The 15,445-nt window shown below is 42.5% G+C and overlaps 1 protein-coding gene across 1 annotated transcript in view; it reads left to right on the top strand.

Annotated features, from left to right (window-relative positions):
- The window catches only part of LOC119883121 (membrane-associated phosphatidylinositol transfer protein 3-like), a 133,713-nt gene that overhangs the window by 78,254 nt on the left and 40,014 nt on the right, over positions 1-15,445 (top strand). Inside the window, 3 exon segments of the mRNA XM_038693649.1 lie at positions 3,477-3,666; positions 6,144-6,266; positions 7,406-7,593. Of these exon segments, the coding sequence (XP_038549577.1) occupies positions 3,477-3,666; positions 6,144-6,266; positions 7,406-7,593 (501 nt within the window).

Below are 15,445 nucleotides of genomic sequence, written 5' to 3'. Positions count from 1 at the left end.
ACCCGCTTGAGGAAACCCATTTCGGCCGCTTGTACCCGCGATCTTGTTCTTTCGGTCATGACCAAGTCTTCATGACCATAGGTGAGGGTAGGAACAAAAATTGACCGGTAGATTGAGAGCTTTGCCTTACGGCTCAGCTCTCTTTTTGTCACAAAGGTGTGGTAAAGTGAGTGCAATACTGCCCCCGCTGCTCCGATTCTCCGGCCAATCTCATCTCCCCTCACTCGTAAACAAGGGGTAAGGACTCATTCCCTACCTGGAGTTGGCACTCCACCGGTTTCCTGCTGAGAGCCATGGTCACAGATTTAGAGGTGCTAATCCTCATCCCAACTGCTTCACACTCTGCTGCGAACCAATCCAGTGAGAGCTGAAGGTTACGGACCGATGATGCCTTCAGGACCACTTCATCCGCAAAAAGCAGTGACGAGATCCCAAGCCCACCGATTGGCTTGTGAGTATCCCCACCCAGCGTCTCACACCCTGAGCAACTCCAGAGAGGGATAGGGTCCATTTCGGCCACCCATATGGCAGCGCACCCGACTCTTGTGGATCTTCCTATGGATGGTGGGTCCAAAGGATGGAGAGGGGCTATGCCTGGCTGGGCTCCATGGGAAACCCAGCCACCAGGCGCTAGCCGGCGAGCCCTCCCTCTGGGCCTGGCTCCAAACGGGGGGCCCGGGCTTCCTCTGGGCAGGGTCTCTCCTCCTCTTCCTCGGTTTTTCACCAGGTGTCTTTATGAACCATTCTCAGTCTGGCCCCTCACCTGGAACCACTTTGTCTTGGGAGACCCTACCAGGAGCACTAGGCTCCAGACAACACAGCCTCCAGGCTCACCGGGGCATGCAAACCTCTCCAACACGATAAGTGATGGTTCCCATAGATTCTGCAGCTTGCTAAAAATATTTGTAAAAATATGTACAATAATAAGTGTAAAAAATACATACAAAATAATTGAAGAAGCAGGTTGATTCAAGTGTACACTGAAAAGTGCATAGGCCTATATGTGTTGAATAGATTGAACTGAGATTAAATTATTATTGTTCTAGTAATGTAAGCGGTACATGGGAGAGCATTACATACATTTCTGTGTCAGTGCTACATGAAAACACTTTACATGCACAGAGGTTGTGCCCTTCAGTGTAGTGAGGTGTCAATGGTTGCTGATATATTTCAGCCGCTTGGTGTGGAATTGCTGCTTCTTCCTGTAATCAGAGCACCTGATGGATGGTGACAGGGTTGGCCCTGCTGCTCGAGGAAAGAGTGCAGGGCAACGCCATCTTTTACTGTTTCCCCACACTGTCAATTGAAATGTCTCGCTTGAACCACGTCTGCTCCGTCATCGTGACACACACAAGCAAACACACACATTCATTAACATTCTACACAGCAGTAGGCACAAAAACTTTGCTCTCATTGCTGTTACCTGTGCAGGTTTGCTTGTGTTATATTTGGTGAGATAACAGTTTTCTTTTTTGTATCTTTCTTGTGTACACACACACACTCTCAAACACACATACACACACTCACAGTAGCATCAATTCAGATAGAGTGCATCTTGAACAGATTGGATGAGACATAAATTAATGTAGGAAAATCTAGGAGAAGTGTATCACAAAAGGAACACCTGAAGGATCTTTCACTTTGGACATCATGAACTTAATTTAATATACAGTGGGTACGGAAAGTATTCAGACCCCTTTAAATTTTTCACTCTTTGTTTTATTGCAGCCATTTTCCAAAAATCAAAAAAGTTCATTTTATTTCTCAGTAATGTACACTCAGCACCCCATCTTGACAGAAAAAAAAACAGAAATGTAGAAATTTTTGCACATTTATTAAAAAAGAAAAACTGAAATATCACATGGTCATAAGTATTCAGACCCTTTGCTCAGTATTTAGTAGAAGCACCCTTTTGATCTAATACAGCCATGAGTCGTTTTGGGAAAGATGCAACAAGTTTTTCACATCTGGATTTGGGTAAACTCTGCCATTCCTCCTTGCAGATCCTCTCCAGTTCTGTCAGGTTGGATGGTAAACGTTGGTGGACAGCCATTTTCAGGTCTCTCCAGAGATGCTCAATTGGGTTTAAGTCAGGGCTCTGGCTGGGCCATTCAAGAACAGCCACGGAGTTGTTGTGAAGCCACTCCTTCGTTATTTTAGCGGTGTGCTTAGGGTCATTGTCTTGTTGGAAGGTAAACCTTCGGCCCAGTCTGAGGTCCAGAGCACTCTGGAAAAGGTTTTCGTCCAGGATATCCCTGTACTTGGCCGCATTCATCTTTCCCTCGATTGCAACCAGTCGTCCTGTCCCTGCAGCTGAAAAACACCCCCACAGCATGATGCTGCCACCACCATGTTTCACTGTTGAGACTATATTGGACAGGTGATGAGCAGTGCCTGGTTTTCTCCACACATACCGCTTAGAATTAAGGCCAAAAAGTTCTATCTTGGTCTCATCAGACCAGAAGATCTTATTTATCACCATCTTGGAGTCCTTCAGGTGTTTTTTAGCAAACTCCATGCGGGCTTTCATGTGTCTTGCACTGAGGAGGGCCACTCTGCCATAAAGCCCCGACTGGTGGATTGCTGCAGTGATGGTTGACTTACTACAACTTTCTCCCATCTCCCGACTGCATCTCTGGAGCTCAGCCACAGTGACCTTTGGGTTCTTCTTTACCTCTCTCACCAAGGCTCTTCTCCCCCGATAGCTCAGTTTGGCCGGACGGCCAGCTCTAGGAAGGGTTCTGGTCGCCCCAAACGTCTTCCATTTGAGGATTATGGAGGCCACTGTGCTCTTAGGAACCTTAAGTGCAGCAGAAATTTTTTTGTAACCTTGGCCAGATCTGTGCCTTGCCACAATTCTGTCTCTGAGCTCTTCAGGCAGTCCCTTTGACCTCATGATTCTCATTTGCTCTGACATGCACTGTGAGCTGTAAGGTCTTATATAGACAGGTGTGTGGCTTTCCTAATCAAGTCCAATCAGTATAATCAAACACAGCTGGACTCAAATGAAGGTGTAGAACCATCTCAAGGATGATCAGAAGAAATAGACAGCACCTGAGTTAAATATGAGTGTCACGGCAAAGGGTCTGAATACTTATGACCATGTGATATTTCAGTTTTTCTTTTTTAATAAATTTGCAAAAATTTCTACATTTCTGTTTTTTTCTGTCAAGATGGGGTGCTGAGTGTACATTACTGAGAAATAAAATGAACTTTTTTGATTTTTGGAAAATGGCTGCAATGAAACAAAGAGTGAAAAATTTAAAGGGGTCTGAATACTTTCCGTACCCACTGTACATAACCTTCATTTCGTTTGACATTACTGTGCATTAGTAATTGATGACATTTTACAAAGTTTTAAGGGAACACTCCTAAGGGGCTTTTTCAAGACAGAACATGATTATGCAACCTGTTCTTTATACTGTATGTTCCTTCTTGCCCTTCAACCCCACCTTCCTTGCTTCTTCCTTTTCCAGTCTGAACCCATACAGCTATGATGAGAGCTGCGTGTCCAGTAGCGTGGACCACCTGCCCCTGGCTGCTCTCCCTCTCCTCGCAATTGTCTCGCCACGCTACCAGGACGCCGTGGCGACCGTGATCGCCCGAGCCAACCAGGTCTACCACAGCTTCCTGCAGTCGGAGGACGGGCAGGGATTCACGGGTCAGGTCTGTTTCGCCTTCTTCTGGCTAAAGAGGATAGGAGAACTCCTTCACTCTAGTCTCTTATCATTGAATAATGGGCTGTACGCACCTTAATAATGAATCAATGATTGTCAAAGGAAATAAAGCTTGCATTTGAGTGGAATGTGAAATCTCAGCCCTCAGAGGGCTCCAGATTTCTATTGTCTAAGCAGACACATTTCACTATTTTCTACAAAACAATTATTAGGCTCTGTAACAAGCTGTATTTTCTAGTGAGGCAATGCTCTATGAGAAGACTATTTACAATTGAATTTAATTTAACAACAATAGCTTCGGGCTATGAAAAAAAACTTCTCATATTAACTATTCTAAATTTAATTAAAAAGTCAAGTCTTGTGTAATGGCCAAAGTTCAGCTGCTGTAGTACTTGTCTGAAATGAAAAACCTCAGATTCTCAGGCCTTGATGGCACATGATTGAGCAGACTGTCAAGGGGCACAATATTGGATTTATTATAGATGTAACTGCCAGCGATGGTGGCTTTGCAGTAATTTTATCATCAGGGGTCTGTAGTTCTTTTTACTAAGTGGGAGATATAAAGTAGCCTACAGAAAATCTCATCTGAGTCAGATTTACAACTCAGAGGCCTATGTGAAGGGGGTTTCCCACTTGGTTGCTCGTAATTACAGTCTAAATGATATGCTGTGAGTGCAGCTTCTTTTTAAAAACACTTGATTTCTGAGCATGCTGTTGATGTGTGACATTGTCCCGCAATGCAATGCACATAAGAAATGGAGGAGCTGCTATCATTTGCAAAAAAAAACTAAAAAACAACAAAAGGAATGTGAATGGTGCTGAAACGGCTCTGGAAAAATGCCCTGAAACAAAAGATAAGCATTAAACTTTTAGAAACACACTGGTCCTCATTTATGAAAAGTGCATACACCAAATTTCCAGCGTACACCTGGCGTACACCCAAAACCACGGTGACTTTGAGATATATATATGGACGTTGGCGTACGGCACACTCAAATCCTACGCCAGCTCAGGAGGTGGTGTATATGTAAGTTTTGAGTTAGTGCGGAAATGCGCAGCAAAACAATTCCTAACACCACAAAATGCACTGACAAACTAAAAGATATGATATATTATGACCCACTGTAAAAAAAAAACAACATAGTAAATATAAACTTCAGTGTTTATTTTTGTGCAACATGGACTTAAATGTTTAATTTGTGTGACTTTACCAAAGCATTTGATTTGTAGGCATATGTATTCCTTCATTTGTAGTATATTGTATGTATTTGGGGTTGCTTTTATTTCAGTGTATACCCAAACAAAAAAAGGCTGTGACACAAATAAAAGTTGCAGATCAAACTGACTATATTATTGCCTAAAAACAGAAAAATGCACGCTGCAGATTTACGGAACCAGCCACAAGTCAGCACCCAAATGCGCATTCAAAATGCCATCTAAGGTTCGGACGGACTGGGTTCAGTAATGAAAGACTTTCAATGAACAAAAAATAATTCAGACTGACAAAATAATATAAATTAAATTTTTCTTCTTTTAAATAATAAAAATCATAATAATAATAATAAAAATAATAATAATAACGCCATTCTTCTTCTAAATAACAATAAGCATCATTAATAATAAAAATCATAATAATAATAATATTTTATTATTATTATTATTTTTTAATTATCATGCAATTATTAATGTGAATGAATGGTACTCCACATCACATCATCATCACTATTGTACACCCCAATACATGTGACGTGAACAGAAGTCGTAATCTGGGTCCATATTTTGTTTTTGTGGACGCCTTTAATCCCACTCTTTAAACTCCCAAATAAAACAATTTTATTTCTTTTCACTTCCCTGGTGATGGTCTCGATCTCCACGTCGGAGAAGTTCCTCTTCTTTGCTGTCTTCCGTGTGTCCATAGCGTAAAATGAGGGCGTGGGGGAAGCGGAAACTTGAATATATAGGAGCGTGTTATTCTAATGATGATCGTTTTCAACCGTGGCATTTATCAAGGGCAGGTATTGCGTACACCTGGATTTCAAAGGTATGCACAGCTTCATAAATCTCACGCGGTGAGAGGAGTGTAAGCATAATCTTACGCCAACATATATACCCGTTTCTACGCCAGAATGATAAATGAGGGCCACTGTGCTTTCTCTTTATGTCATATATTGATTAATGTCCATGTACACACATATTAATGTCCATGTACACACATATTGCATCATTACCTGTGATTACAAAATAGTAAAATTCATTGAGTCTTTGTATACCACCTTTCAAAAACAGTATAATATGACGGTACTGTATCCTTTTTTATATATAGTCTCAAGTGAATGTCATGCCTTCCTGTCCCACTGAAATATGAAAAATTCTCATTTTTCAATTCATTCATACATTTCTCCAGTTGTTCTCCTGCCTGAGTGCACTATATATGGGGGGCATCTAAATTATATATTCCCTGAGCAGGTATGCCTGATGGGCGACTGTGTGGGAGGTGTACTGTGCTTTGACGCTTTGTGCTTCAGCAACCACCAGAGGCCTGGCAGCCCCACCAACAGCAGCAGGAACAACAGCACTGAGAGCCTGAAGGTAGGAGCCCACTGTGATAAGACTCTGGTGAAAGAAAATCTTACTGGTGATACATGATTAAGAGATCCCTGCAAATGATCAAGATTACATACCTTGTCTTCACCAGCGGAGTTCATTATTACAAGCGTGCACATGAACACCAGTGGCAGTGCCCTTGGCACGACTCTCTGTCCTTTCTAGTAAACAGAGACTCCTCTTACACAAAACTCGCCTCGTCTGTGTCTCTTTCCTGTCACTTTTTCAGCACACCTCTATCAACACACAGATGTTTAGAAATGTGGCTATACATCAGAGACAATGTCCTTGGCACCGTGTTTTTCTAAAGGTCTTTACATTAATGAAGTAAAGTCACAGCAAGACAACCCCCCAAAAGTGAATTGTTTTGCAGCACTCCTTGATGTTGAAGGCATTGATGCCATTGACTGGCCCTCATGTTCCCCAGACTGGAATCCAATTGAGAACCTCTGGAACATTATATATTGTGCATCTGATGCCACTAAGTAGCGCCACCAACTGTTCAGGAGCTCATTGATGCCCTGATCCAGGACACCATCTGTCGTCTCATTAGGGGCATGCCCAGACATTGCCCAGAGTGCATACAAGCATGTGGGGGCCCATACACGCTTCTGAGTCACATTATTAATGGCCTTGATGAAAGTCACGCAAATTGGATCAGCCTGTGTTTTCAGTTTTGTGAATCAAGCTCTTAATTGGTTGGTGATTTTGGTTTCCATAGGCAGTTGTTATGTCATTTTGTTGTCAATAAATGATACAATGTATAGTATAGATTTTGAGCTATGAACAGTTTCGTTCATTGAAATCTGATATGTGACTTAAGTGTTCCCTTATTTCTTTGAGCAGTGTATTTCTGCTGAACTGCCCTCCTGGAGCAGCTTGTCTTGTTCTCTTTCCCCTGCTAAGCTTTGCAAGAGGCCCACTGTCTGTCACTCCCTCCTTTTTTTCACCTCCCCTTTGCCTTGTCTTTTAAATCTAATAGATTCACTCTTACACAGATTTCCCCCCACACATTTAACTGTTCACCTGGGAAAACGCATCAACTCCCATCTGATTATGTGTAATTTCCTGGTGCTGTGTTTGAGGCTTCACAGTATGTTGCACATTCTCCTCCTTTCTCTCAGGATAACTCGGGCCTGCTCGGAGAGTCCAGCCCGGGTCTGAGTTCTAGCAAGAGGCTGAGTAAAAGCAACATTGATATCTCCGCCCCCAACGAAGGACACGGCCAGGGCGGGCCCCCGCTCAGCCGTAAGCAAAGTGACTCGTACGATGGAGACACCTCGTCTACAGGCCAACACAGCTTTTTCTCCAGGTGGGGCAGCACACATGAACATACCGACACACAGGGATGATGATATATGACGATACATACTGTGAGACAATTTAAGTTGGTTTATTATCAGACATTGTGACTGTTTACCATAATGTTGCAGATGAATGAGCAGGACTAATCAACGGCCATATAGGATTTTTAAAAGTGATTTTTGCATCAACATGGCAAAGTAGACTTTTTATCTTTTAACAATTTCTCAATAGATAACATTTGTTATATCTCACCATATACTGTACATAGTGTAGCAAACCTAGATTTGTTATGAATTTTAATAAATTTATGAGAATTAATACCCCATTATGAATTTTAATATTCATAAAATCAAATTTTATTCCTCGTTTAAGGGCACCACCGGAGTTGTTATAATCCTAGAGTCTCCGGACCTCTAGGTAGTTTTTAATAATTATACAATTATTACTAGTGATCAGTTAGTTAATAATCGCTCAATTATCTTAAATCAATCAGTCAGTCTCATATCTAAAGGGTCAATTCTCTTGGCAGGGACGTAGAATTAGGCAACACACACAGTTCTTGATTATATTACAGTGAATTTATTCTCTAACTAATGTGATATAAAAGGATGGTTGAATACAGGGAAAATAAACAATTCCTGAACAATGAGCCTGGAGGTTCGATTGTGGGAAGCATTTGACTCATACGGCATAGGAGAACTAATGAAAGTAAGCTTTAACGAGTTAAAAGGAAATCTCTGATCACAGAATGTTGGTTAGGTCTTACGGCTTGTTGACGGCCCGCTTTGGCCTGTTGCACGGGTCCCACGCTAGCTGCCCGATCCTGGCCTTTTGCTAGGGATTCACCGGGGTTCTCCGTGTCTGACTGAAGAAAACCCCGTCCTCCGTCTGGCAATTCGGCTGTTTTCAGGTTTCCTTCATTGCCGCTGGCGAGACCACGTGGCTTGGTCTGACCTCGGTGAAGTTGGCTCGACGAAAAAGCTTAAAAATGGAACTTGGTCGTTCCTGAATTAGTCCAGTGTAACTTAACGGACTGATAACAAAACAAAAGAAAGAAAGAAAGAAAATAAAACAAACCGAGGGGCAGATCGATGTCGTGGCACTTCGCGTGTGTAACTTCAAGCGAACAAAAGGCCTGTTTCGCTGGCCGACTCTGAGGGCGTTGCCCGGCGAGGCACGTCGGACGCGTGCCGAAGCGTCCAGAGAGCCGAGAGCAGAGAAGAGAAGAGAGGGCGAACGACGTGGCGTGTCGCTCTTTTGTTGCCTGGGGCGTGGTTCCCCAGAGGGCGTTTCAGAGGGGTTTCTCGAGGGACTGCCTTTCTAAACTTAATGTCTAAAAGACAAGAAAATCTATTTGCGCGTATTATAATCAAATATTTTCCACAATCGAACCTCGATGGTCGAACAGTTGTACCGTTCTAAGTTAAGCATTTGGTAACAGGAAACAATTGTCACATTATTGGTCAGGATATTTATACATTTAACGGCATTTCCAACGATGGTATGTAAATACTTATTTCGTCCACTTGGGGGAGCTCAGGTTACATGAGGAAAGCTTAGATTAATCCAAGATCATCTCTCCTTAGGAACCGGGGGATTTAGTTATTCATCCTTAAATTCAAGCTGGCGATTAAGAGTATAGTAAGATATTTCTTTATCATCATTTATAAAGGAATTTTGTAGGAAAGTATTATGAACAAGCATTGATTACATTAGATGAGGGAGTGTCTTGCTGAAAATAAAAACACTGCAAAAGTAACTTATTTAGATTCTTTTCAGCACTAATATCAACAACAGATAGCAACAACATGTTAACATAACTACTCAAATAGAGGCAAACGTAATCAGGTAACTAAAGATTTAATTAAACTTAATTAAATGCTTTGAGTCTTTGGAGACTCCAGTCTTTGGTTATTTAAAGTTCGGCTTTCTGGGTTATGTCACAACTTGGGTGAGACAGGGGTATCCCTTTGATGGGGTAATGAAACACAGAGCAAGGATAGTTGCCACGGTTACATGTGTGGGGGGGGCAGTTTTGATAGGCTGTTCAGGGAAATGCTAATCGCTGGTTCGTGTCCCTTTGTCAGTTTAACAGTCAGGCCCCGCGTTATCAGCTTCGTAGATCAAAAAGGCGCCAGTTTCACGATCAACTGCCCAGGCATAGCACTTAAAGAAAGCATGTGCTGGATGTGCTCTTTTCCCCTGCACTTCTCAGTGGATATTCCCAGTAACCAGAAGGGATTTTTAAACCTCCTTTCCCCAGATTTTATTCCTCCTGTCAGAATGGCCTGTCTACAGCTGGTTCACTCCATTTCAGTGCACCTTGCTGCACTTTGGCCCCAACTGTGAATTGCCTGTGAGATCCTTTGCAAATGGTCCTAGCACTGCTATTATGCAAACCTAGAGTGAGTGGGCAGACTATGTCTTCACTTTCATTTCATTTTCCCATAATCTATCTCTGTTAAGGATGTGTGTTTTGGGTAATTTCACTGATGGTTAAACAGATGCCAATACAATTTCTCAAGTTGAGAAAAAACAAACACCTAAATGGACATAATTGGCAGTATTTTAACATATATTTTGTCTAAAGCTCTCAGAAAAAAAAGATTATCTGCAGTTAGAGCTACTGAAAGGCTAAGCACATGCCTAATGCCCAGCAACAAATCTATTAGCAATGCTTTAGTTTAATAGGTAGGCATCAGAGTCTGAACTATGTGATGCAGTAAAAAGCTTGGCAGCTTGATACATGTGATATGTTTATTGCCCTCATAAAGATGTCATGTCAACCATTCACACAATAACAGTTAGCTAATGTAATATTTGTAATTTAATGTAAAGAGAATTTAAGCCCATCTAGGCAGCAAAATAGCACTTTACTTTCAACACCATGTTTTATGTGCTGGTAAATGAAAAGTACCCCTGCTCTTAGCATGGATTTTTATTTAAATAAATTTAACATGTCAACACATTAGTATTTACAGAAGTAGAGTGTAGTCGTGCAGTCGCCCAAGCTTTTAATCGTGCTCATCCCTACTCTGCACTACTCTGTACTGTTCATGCAAGAAGAAATGCCGCAATGGTTCATTGTCTACATTGTCTACATTGACTACAAGTTTGAAGGGTGTTACTAATCATGAGGATATTTTAAAGCAGTAATACCTTTTGGCAGACAAACTAACAGACTGACGGCATGGTAGGAAGAAGTTGTGGTGTCCGAACAATAATGCTGCGATGAGGTGTTGAGAAGAAATCCGCTTGACACTGTTCTTGATCATAAAAGTTTATTACATCAAGGAGTTCAGCATCAATTACAAGCTCTGCAGCAGCTTGGAGAGTGACCCAGCCCGATGGCCACTCTGTCTCTCTGTACATCAAACATAGCTTATATAGGACATGTTTAGGTATCTGTTAGATACCATAGAAGGGTTTGAGACTGCAAACTAAGGCACCAATCCATATGAGGGCACAGTGCTATAGGATATGTGTAGGCATCTGTTAGACACCATATAAGGGTCTGAGTCTCCACATAACCACTAACCTCTGCTCTCCCCTTAAAAGGTCTATTCCAAACTGTTATGCGTCAAATGCACATATATTATACACCACAAAGTGAACAAGTGGACTTATTACTGGAGAGAAGACAAAAACCAAAATGGAGGCGGAAGGCAATCAAAGCACTATTGATTTGGCCTTTAAAGATGGCATGAGGCTGTTGGCTAAGCCTTTCTCCCCGTGCAGGACTTAATGGGGAAATGTTGACTTGCTGGAGAGCAGGGCGATCTCATCATTTAGCAGAGGGTTGTGGAGACCGGCTCGGCTGTTCAAACAGCTGTAAACGTGATGCAGCCTGTGAAGCCTCAGTGAAGAGCTGCTCAGACTGAGTCATAAAGGCCCGTTGCTGACAATGACAACAGAATGTTAAAACAAGCCAGCCTACGATTGAATCAGGAAAAAGCAAAAGCATCGTGACTCATCAATGTCAAGATCCAGACATTTAGACATTTAAAATTTCTGACTACGCATGCTCTTCTCTGAAAATAAAAACAAAATTGTTACACCAAGTGCCAATGTACACCCATCCTGTTGCCTGTAGTTGCAGTCATTCTTTCTTTTATATATATGGGTGAAAGGAATTGTTAATCCAAAAATTAAAATTTTTGTATTCACTTCTTACCTAAAGCCACATTAACTGGCTCTTACTCCATTCTTCATGGTAAAGAAAGCTTTTAAAAGTGATGAACAATATTAAATGTCCCCAAAGACATCTCAAAGTATACCTGCAGTATAATTGGAGTCTCAGTTATCACTACTTTATTGCTGTAAAACCCTCTCCTGAATTCCTCACATGCCCGCCTCCAGTCCATTCACTGGCCAGTCGTGGCTCATAGGGGCCATCCTGATAATATGTAGCCTAATGGTGCTTTCAGACCAACCGCAAATTTTCGCTTCGCGTCGCTTTCCTCCCATCAGTACAATCGCTGTAAGTGTTCACACACAACGCGAGAAGGCGATTTTAACGCAATAACTTGAATAAACACAACTCGCCATTACTACAACTGTATGAACCCAAAGTAAACATTTTGCTGTGATTAAATAGCAATATACGGATTAAACTGATGCCGAAATAACTAGAACATAATGCAGACTTGTTAAACATATGAATTCGTGCTTTGTCAGGTCTGTTGTTTTCTAAACTCACCAGGTAGTTCAACCTCCTCGCTTTCTTTTCTCCAAGTAATGTCCAGTTTTGTCCGGTTTTTATATAAATATGAAGTCGTAGTCCGACAGAGCTAACAACGCTAACAACAATACTGGAACTGGATGTGCACGGAAGCTAGCTGCTGAGAAGCTCCAGTGAAGATAAATCAATGTTGAAATCCCGAAAACTAAAGTAAAAAGCTTATTTAATAAAAGCAGTAAACTCAGAACTTCTCCCGCACGTAAACGGCATAGTTGTCAGAGTAGAATACGACCGACTACGGGTTTTTATTTGTCCAATGGTTGCAGCGCTGCTCCCTGGTCCTCTCTACACAACACTCTTAAGCCTCGGTAACATACGGACAATCTCAACACTGATACACTATCGCGACTCAGCGTCATGCGACTTCTTCGCTTGAGTTATGCTTTTTATTTAAATTAAGTTTTTAACTTAAGTTTTACATGGGTTAAGGATTTTAGTCATCCGACATGGATTTTAAGCTAGATGACCGTAAAAACGCTATCAACGCTACTGATCACAACAAAGCTCCGGCTATGCTAGCCGAGATAACTATGCCCCATGAGGACTGCATACTCCTTAAGAAAGCGAAAAAAAAGATTGCTGACCTTATGTAAGACATCCGACGACTTTCAGAGGAACTCAAAGAGAAAGATTCCCTGCTGACTGGCTTTATGGATGTGGCTTCAGTAAAAGCCAAACAGATTGTTTCTCTTAGCTCAACCGCTAACATCCACCGTGCTATGGGACCCCTCTAGCCTTCCAAGGCTTTCCTCCTGCTCGACTCCGAAGCATCAGTCAACCTGGGCTGAAGTGGTTGTCCGTGGCTGCAAGAGAGGCTCGGACGGGGCTGCCTCTCCTCCGCACATCGGCCTGTCCAACCGCTATGCAGCCCTGTCTGACGACACTCCGGTCCATCCAGTGGATGCACCTACGGGTACGAGTCTCCCTGATACGGATCCCTTTCAGCGGATAGTGCCTGCCGACACTGTTGCATCTCCTCCACCGGCTATATCTCCTGCCCTGGCGGCAAAAGGTGATCGGCTGGGCCCGCCAGTCTGCCGCTGGGCCTGATCGGCGGCCGTCATCCCGGTCAAAAACCTCCGCTTCCCGATGTAAGATCCTGAAGGAGGCTGTGCTCAGACGCTCTGGAGGCCGTCTCTACCCTGCACCGCCGGTAGCCCTTCTCTCAGGTCTGTTACTGCTAGTCTAACACAACACTCGGCAGCTCACATACTCCATCTTCAGTCCGCACTCAGTGTTGAAGCAGATTCTGCTCAGTCCTGCTCTGGAACCCCACAATCGGCATCTCCTCATCCCCTTTTCTCCCCAAACACACTAATAATGGGTGACTCCATAACCAGAAACATCCGTTTCTTTAACGCTACCACTCACTGCTTCCCCCGGTGCCACCACGGCTGACATTTAAAAAAAAAACTCCAGGACATAATGCCATCGCTCCCGTCCTCCATCACAAGAGTGATAGTCCATGTGGGAACAAATGACACAACTCTTCAGCAGTCTGAGCTGACAAAATCAGATTTTAACCGTCTTTTTAACTTTTTAAAGCTGTGTGGAAAGTCCGTTTTTATCTCTGGTCCCATTCCCACAGTTGGTCGCGGTGCTGGCCACTTCAGTAGACTCCTTGGCCTCCGCGACTGGCTCCAGTCCGCCTGCAGGGCTCACCGTGTGTGTTATGTGGATAATTTTAATATTTTTTGGCAAAGAATGTCTCTTTTTAAGACAGACGGACTTCACCCAAACAAACGGGGCTCAGAAATGTTAGCTGCTCACATACAGCATGTGATGTGGTCCACACATGACTTACGTGAATGACTAATCATTCATGCAGCACACCTGGACACACCACCGGTCACTGAACAGAACTCTGCCTCACTGCACAAACAACTGTCTCCACCTGCTGGCATGTAAAGTGGTCTGCTCCCAGCACTGTTCCAAAGACTTCTATTCCTGTTACCATCACGCATAGACCAGTAAACCGAAATGTGCACGTCCCACACAGAAATCATAGTTAAAATGTCTCTCTTCAATGTGAGATCTCTGTCAAATAAGACTTTTATCTTAAATGATTTTATCTTGTCTGCAAATCTAGATTTTATGTTTTTAACTGAATCATGGTTGCAAATGAATGACTATAGCCAGCTAGCTGAACTGTGTCTGCCTCAATATGATTGTTTTAGTCAACCAAGGGTCAGTGGTTGTGGCTGTGGGCTAGTGAGCGTGTATAGGAAAAATTTTAAATGTCATCAAGTACACTGTGATGAAACTGTGAAACAGTCGGGCACACCGCTAGCACACACAGGCAGGCGCATACAACATGAACACATAGACACACACATACAGGCGCATACAACACACACAATGATACAACACGCACACTGCACACACTAGCCTACACCACATCCCTTAGTTGAATGATGACCACACTTAAAATCACCTCTTCGAATGTACGCGGAGTTGGTTCAAGGGAAAAGAGATTAAAAATTTTTAACCATCTAAATAATCTGCAAGCAGACATTGTCATACTACAGGAGACTCATTTACCCAAGACAGCAGATAAACTAACCTCACCACAGTTTTCTCACTCGTATTCAGCCTGTTATAACTCAAAACAAAGGGGTGTCAACTTGAATTAAATGAAATTATTAATAAAAAGACCCAATTTCAGTTGCAAAGACTACGCTTGGAGAACTTTGAACATGGCAATAAATCCGGCAGATTCTTAGCCAGCCAATTGAAATTGAATAAAGAAAAAATAACTATTTCTTCCTTAAAGGACTCAGCTGGGAATCTGACTTATAACCCAGAAGAAATCAACAATGCATTCAGAGATTATTAAAAAAACTTATATACATCACAAATTGATCCATCTAGCTCTAACATCGATGCATTTCTGAACAATATAGATTTGCCAGGGTTAGATGATGAACAGATCAGGGCTCTGGATTCACCTGTTTCAATGGCTGAACTCCAGGAAGCTCTCTTACATATGCTGAATAATAAAGCCCCTGGGCCAGATGGTTTTCCCGCTGAATTCTATAAGGAATTCTGGGAAATACTTGCGCCCACATTCTATAGGATGGTTATGCAAATTAGGGGTACTTGCATGTTGCCTCCAACA

Source organism: Micropterus salmoides, unplaced genomic scaffold, assembly GCF_014851395.1.
Source record: "Micropterus salmoides isolate LMB-PRFRI ecotype aquatic unplaced genomic scaffold, ASM1485139v1 Ms_hic_scaffold_3, whole genome shotgun sequence".
Lineage (NCBI taxonomy): Eukaryota > Metazoa > Chordata > Actinopteri > Centrarchiformes > Centrarchidae > Micropterus > Micropterus salmoides.
This window is presented reverse-complemented; position numbering and strand designations above follow the sequence as displayed.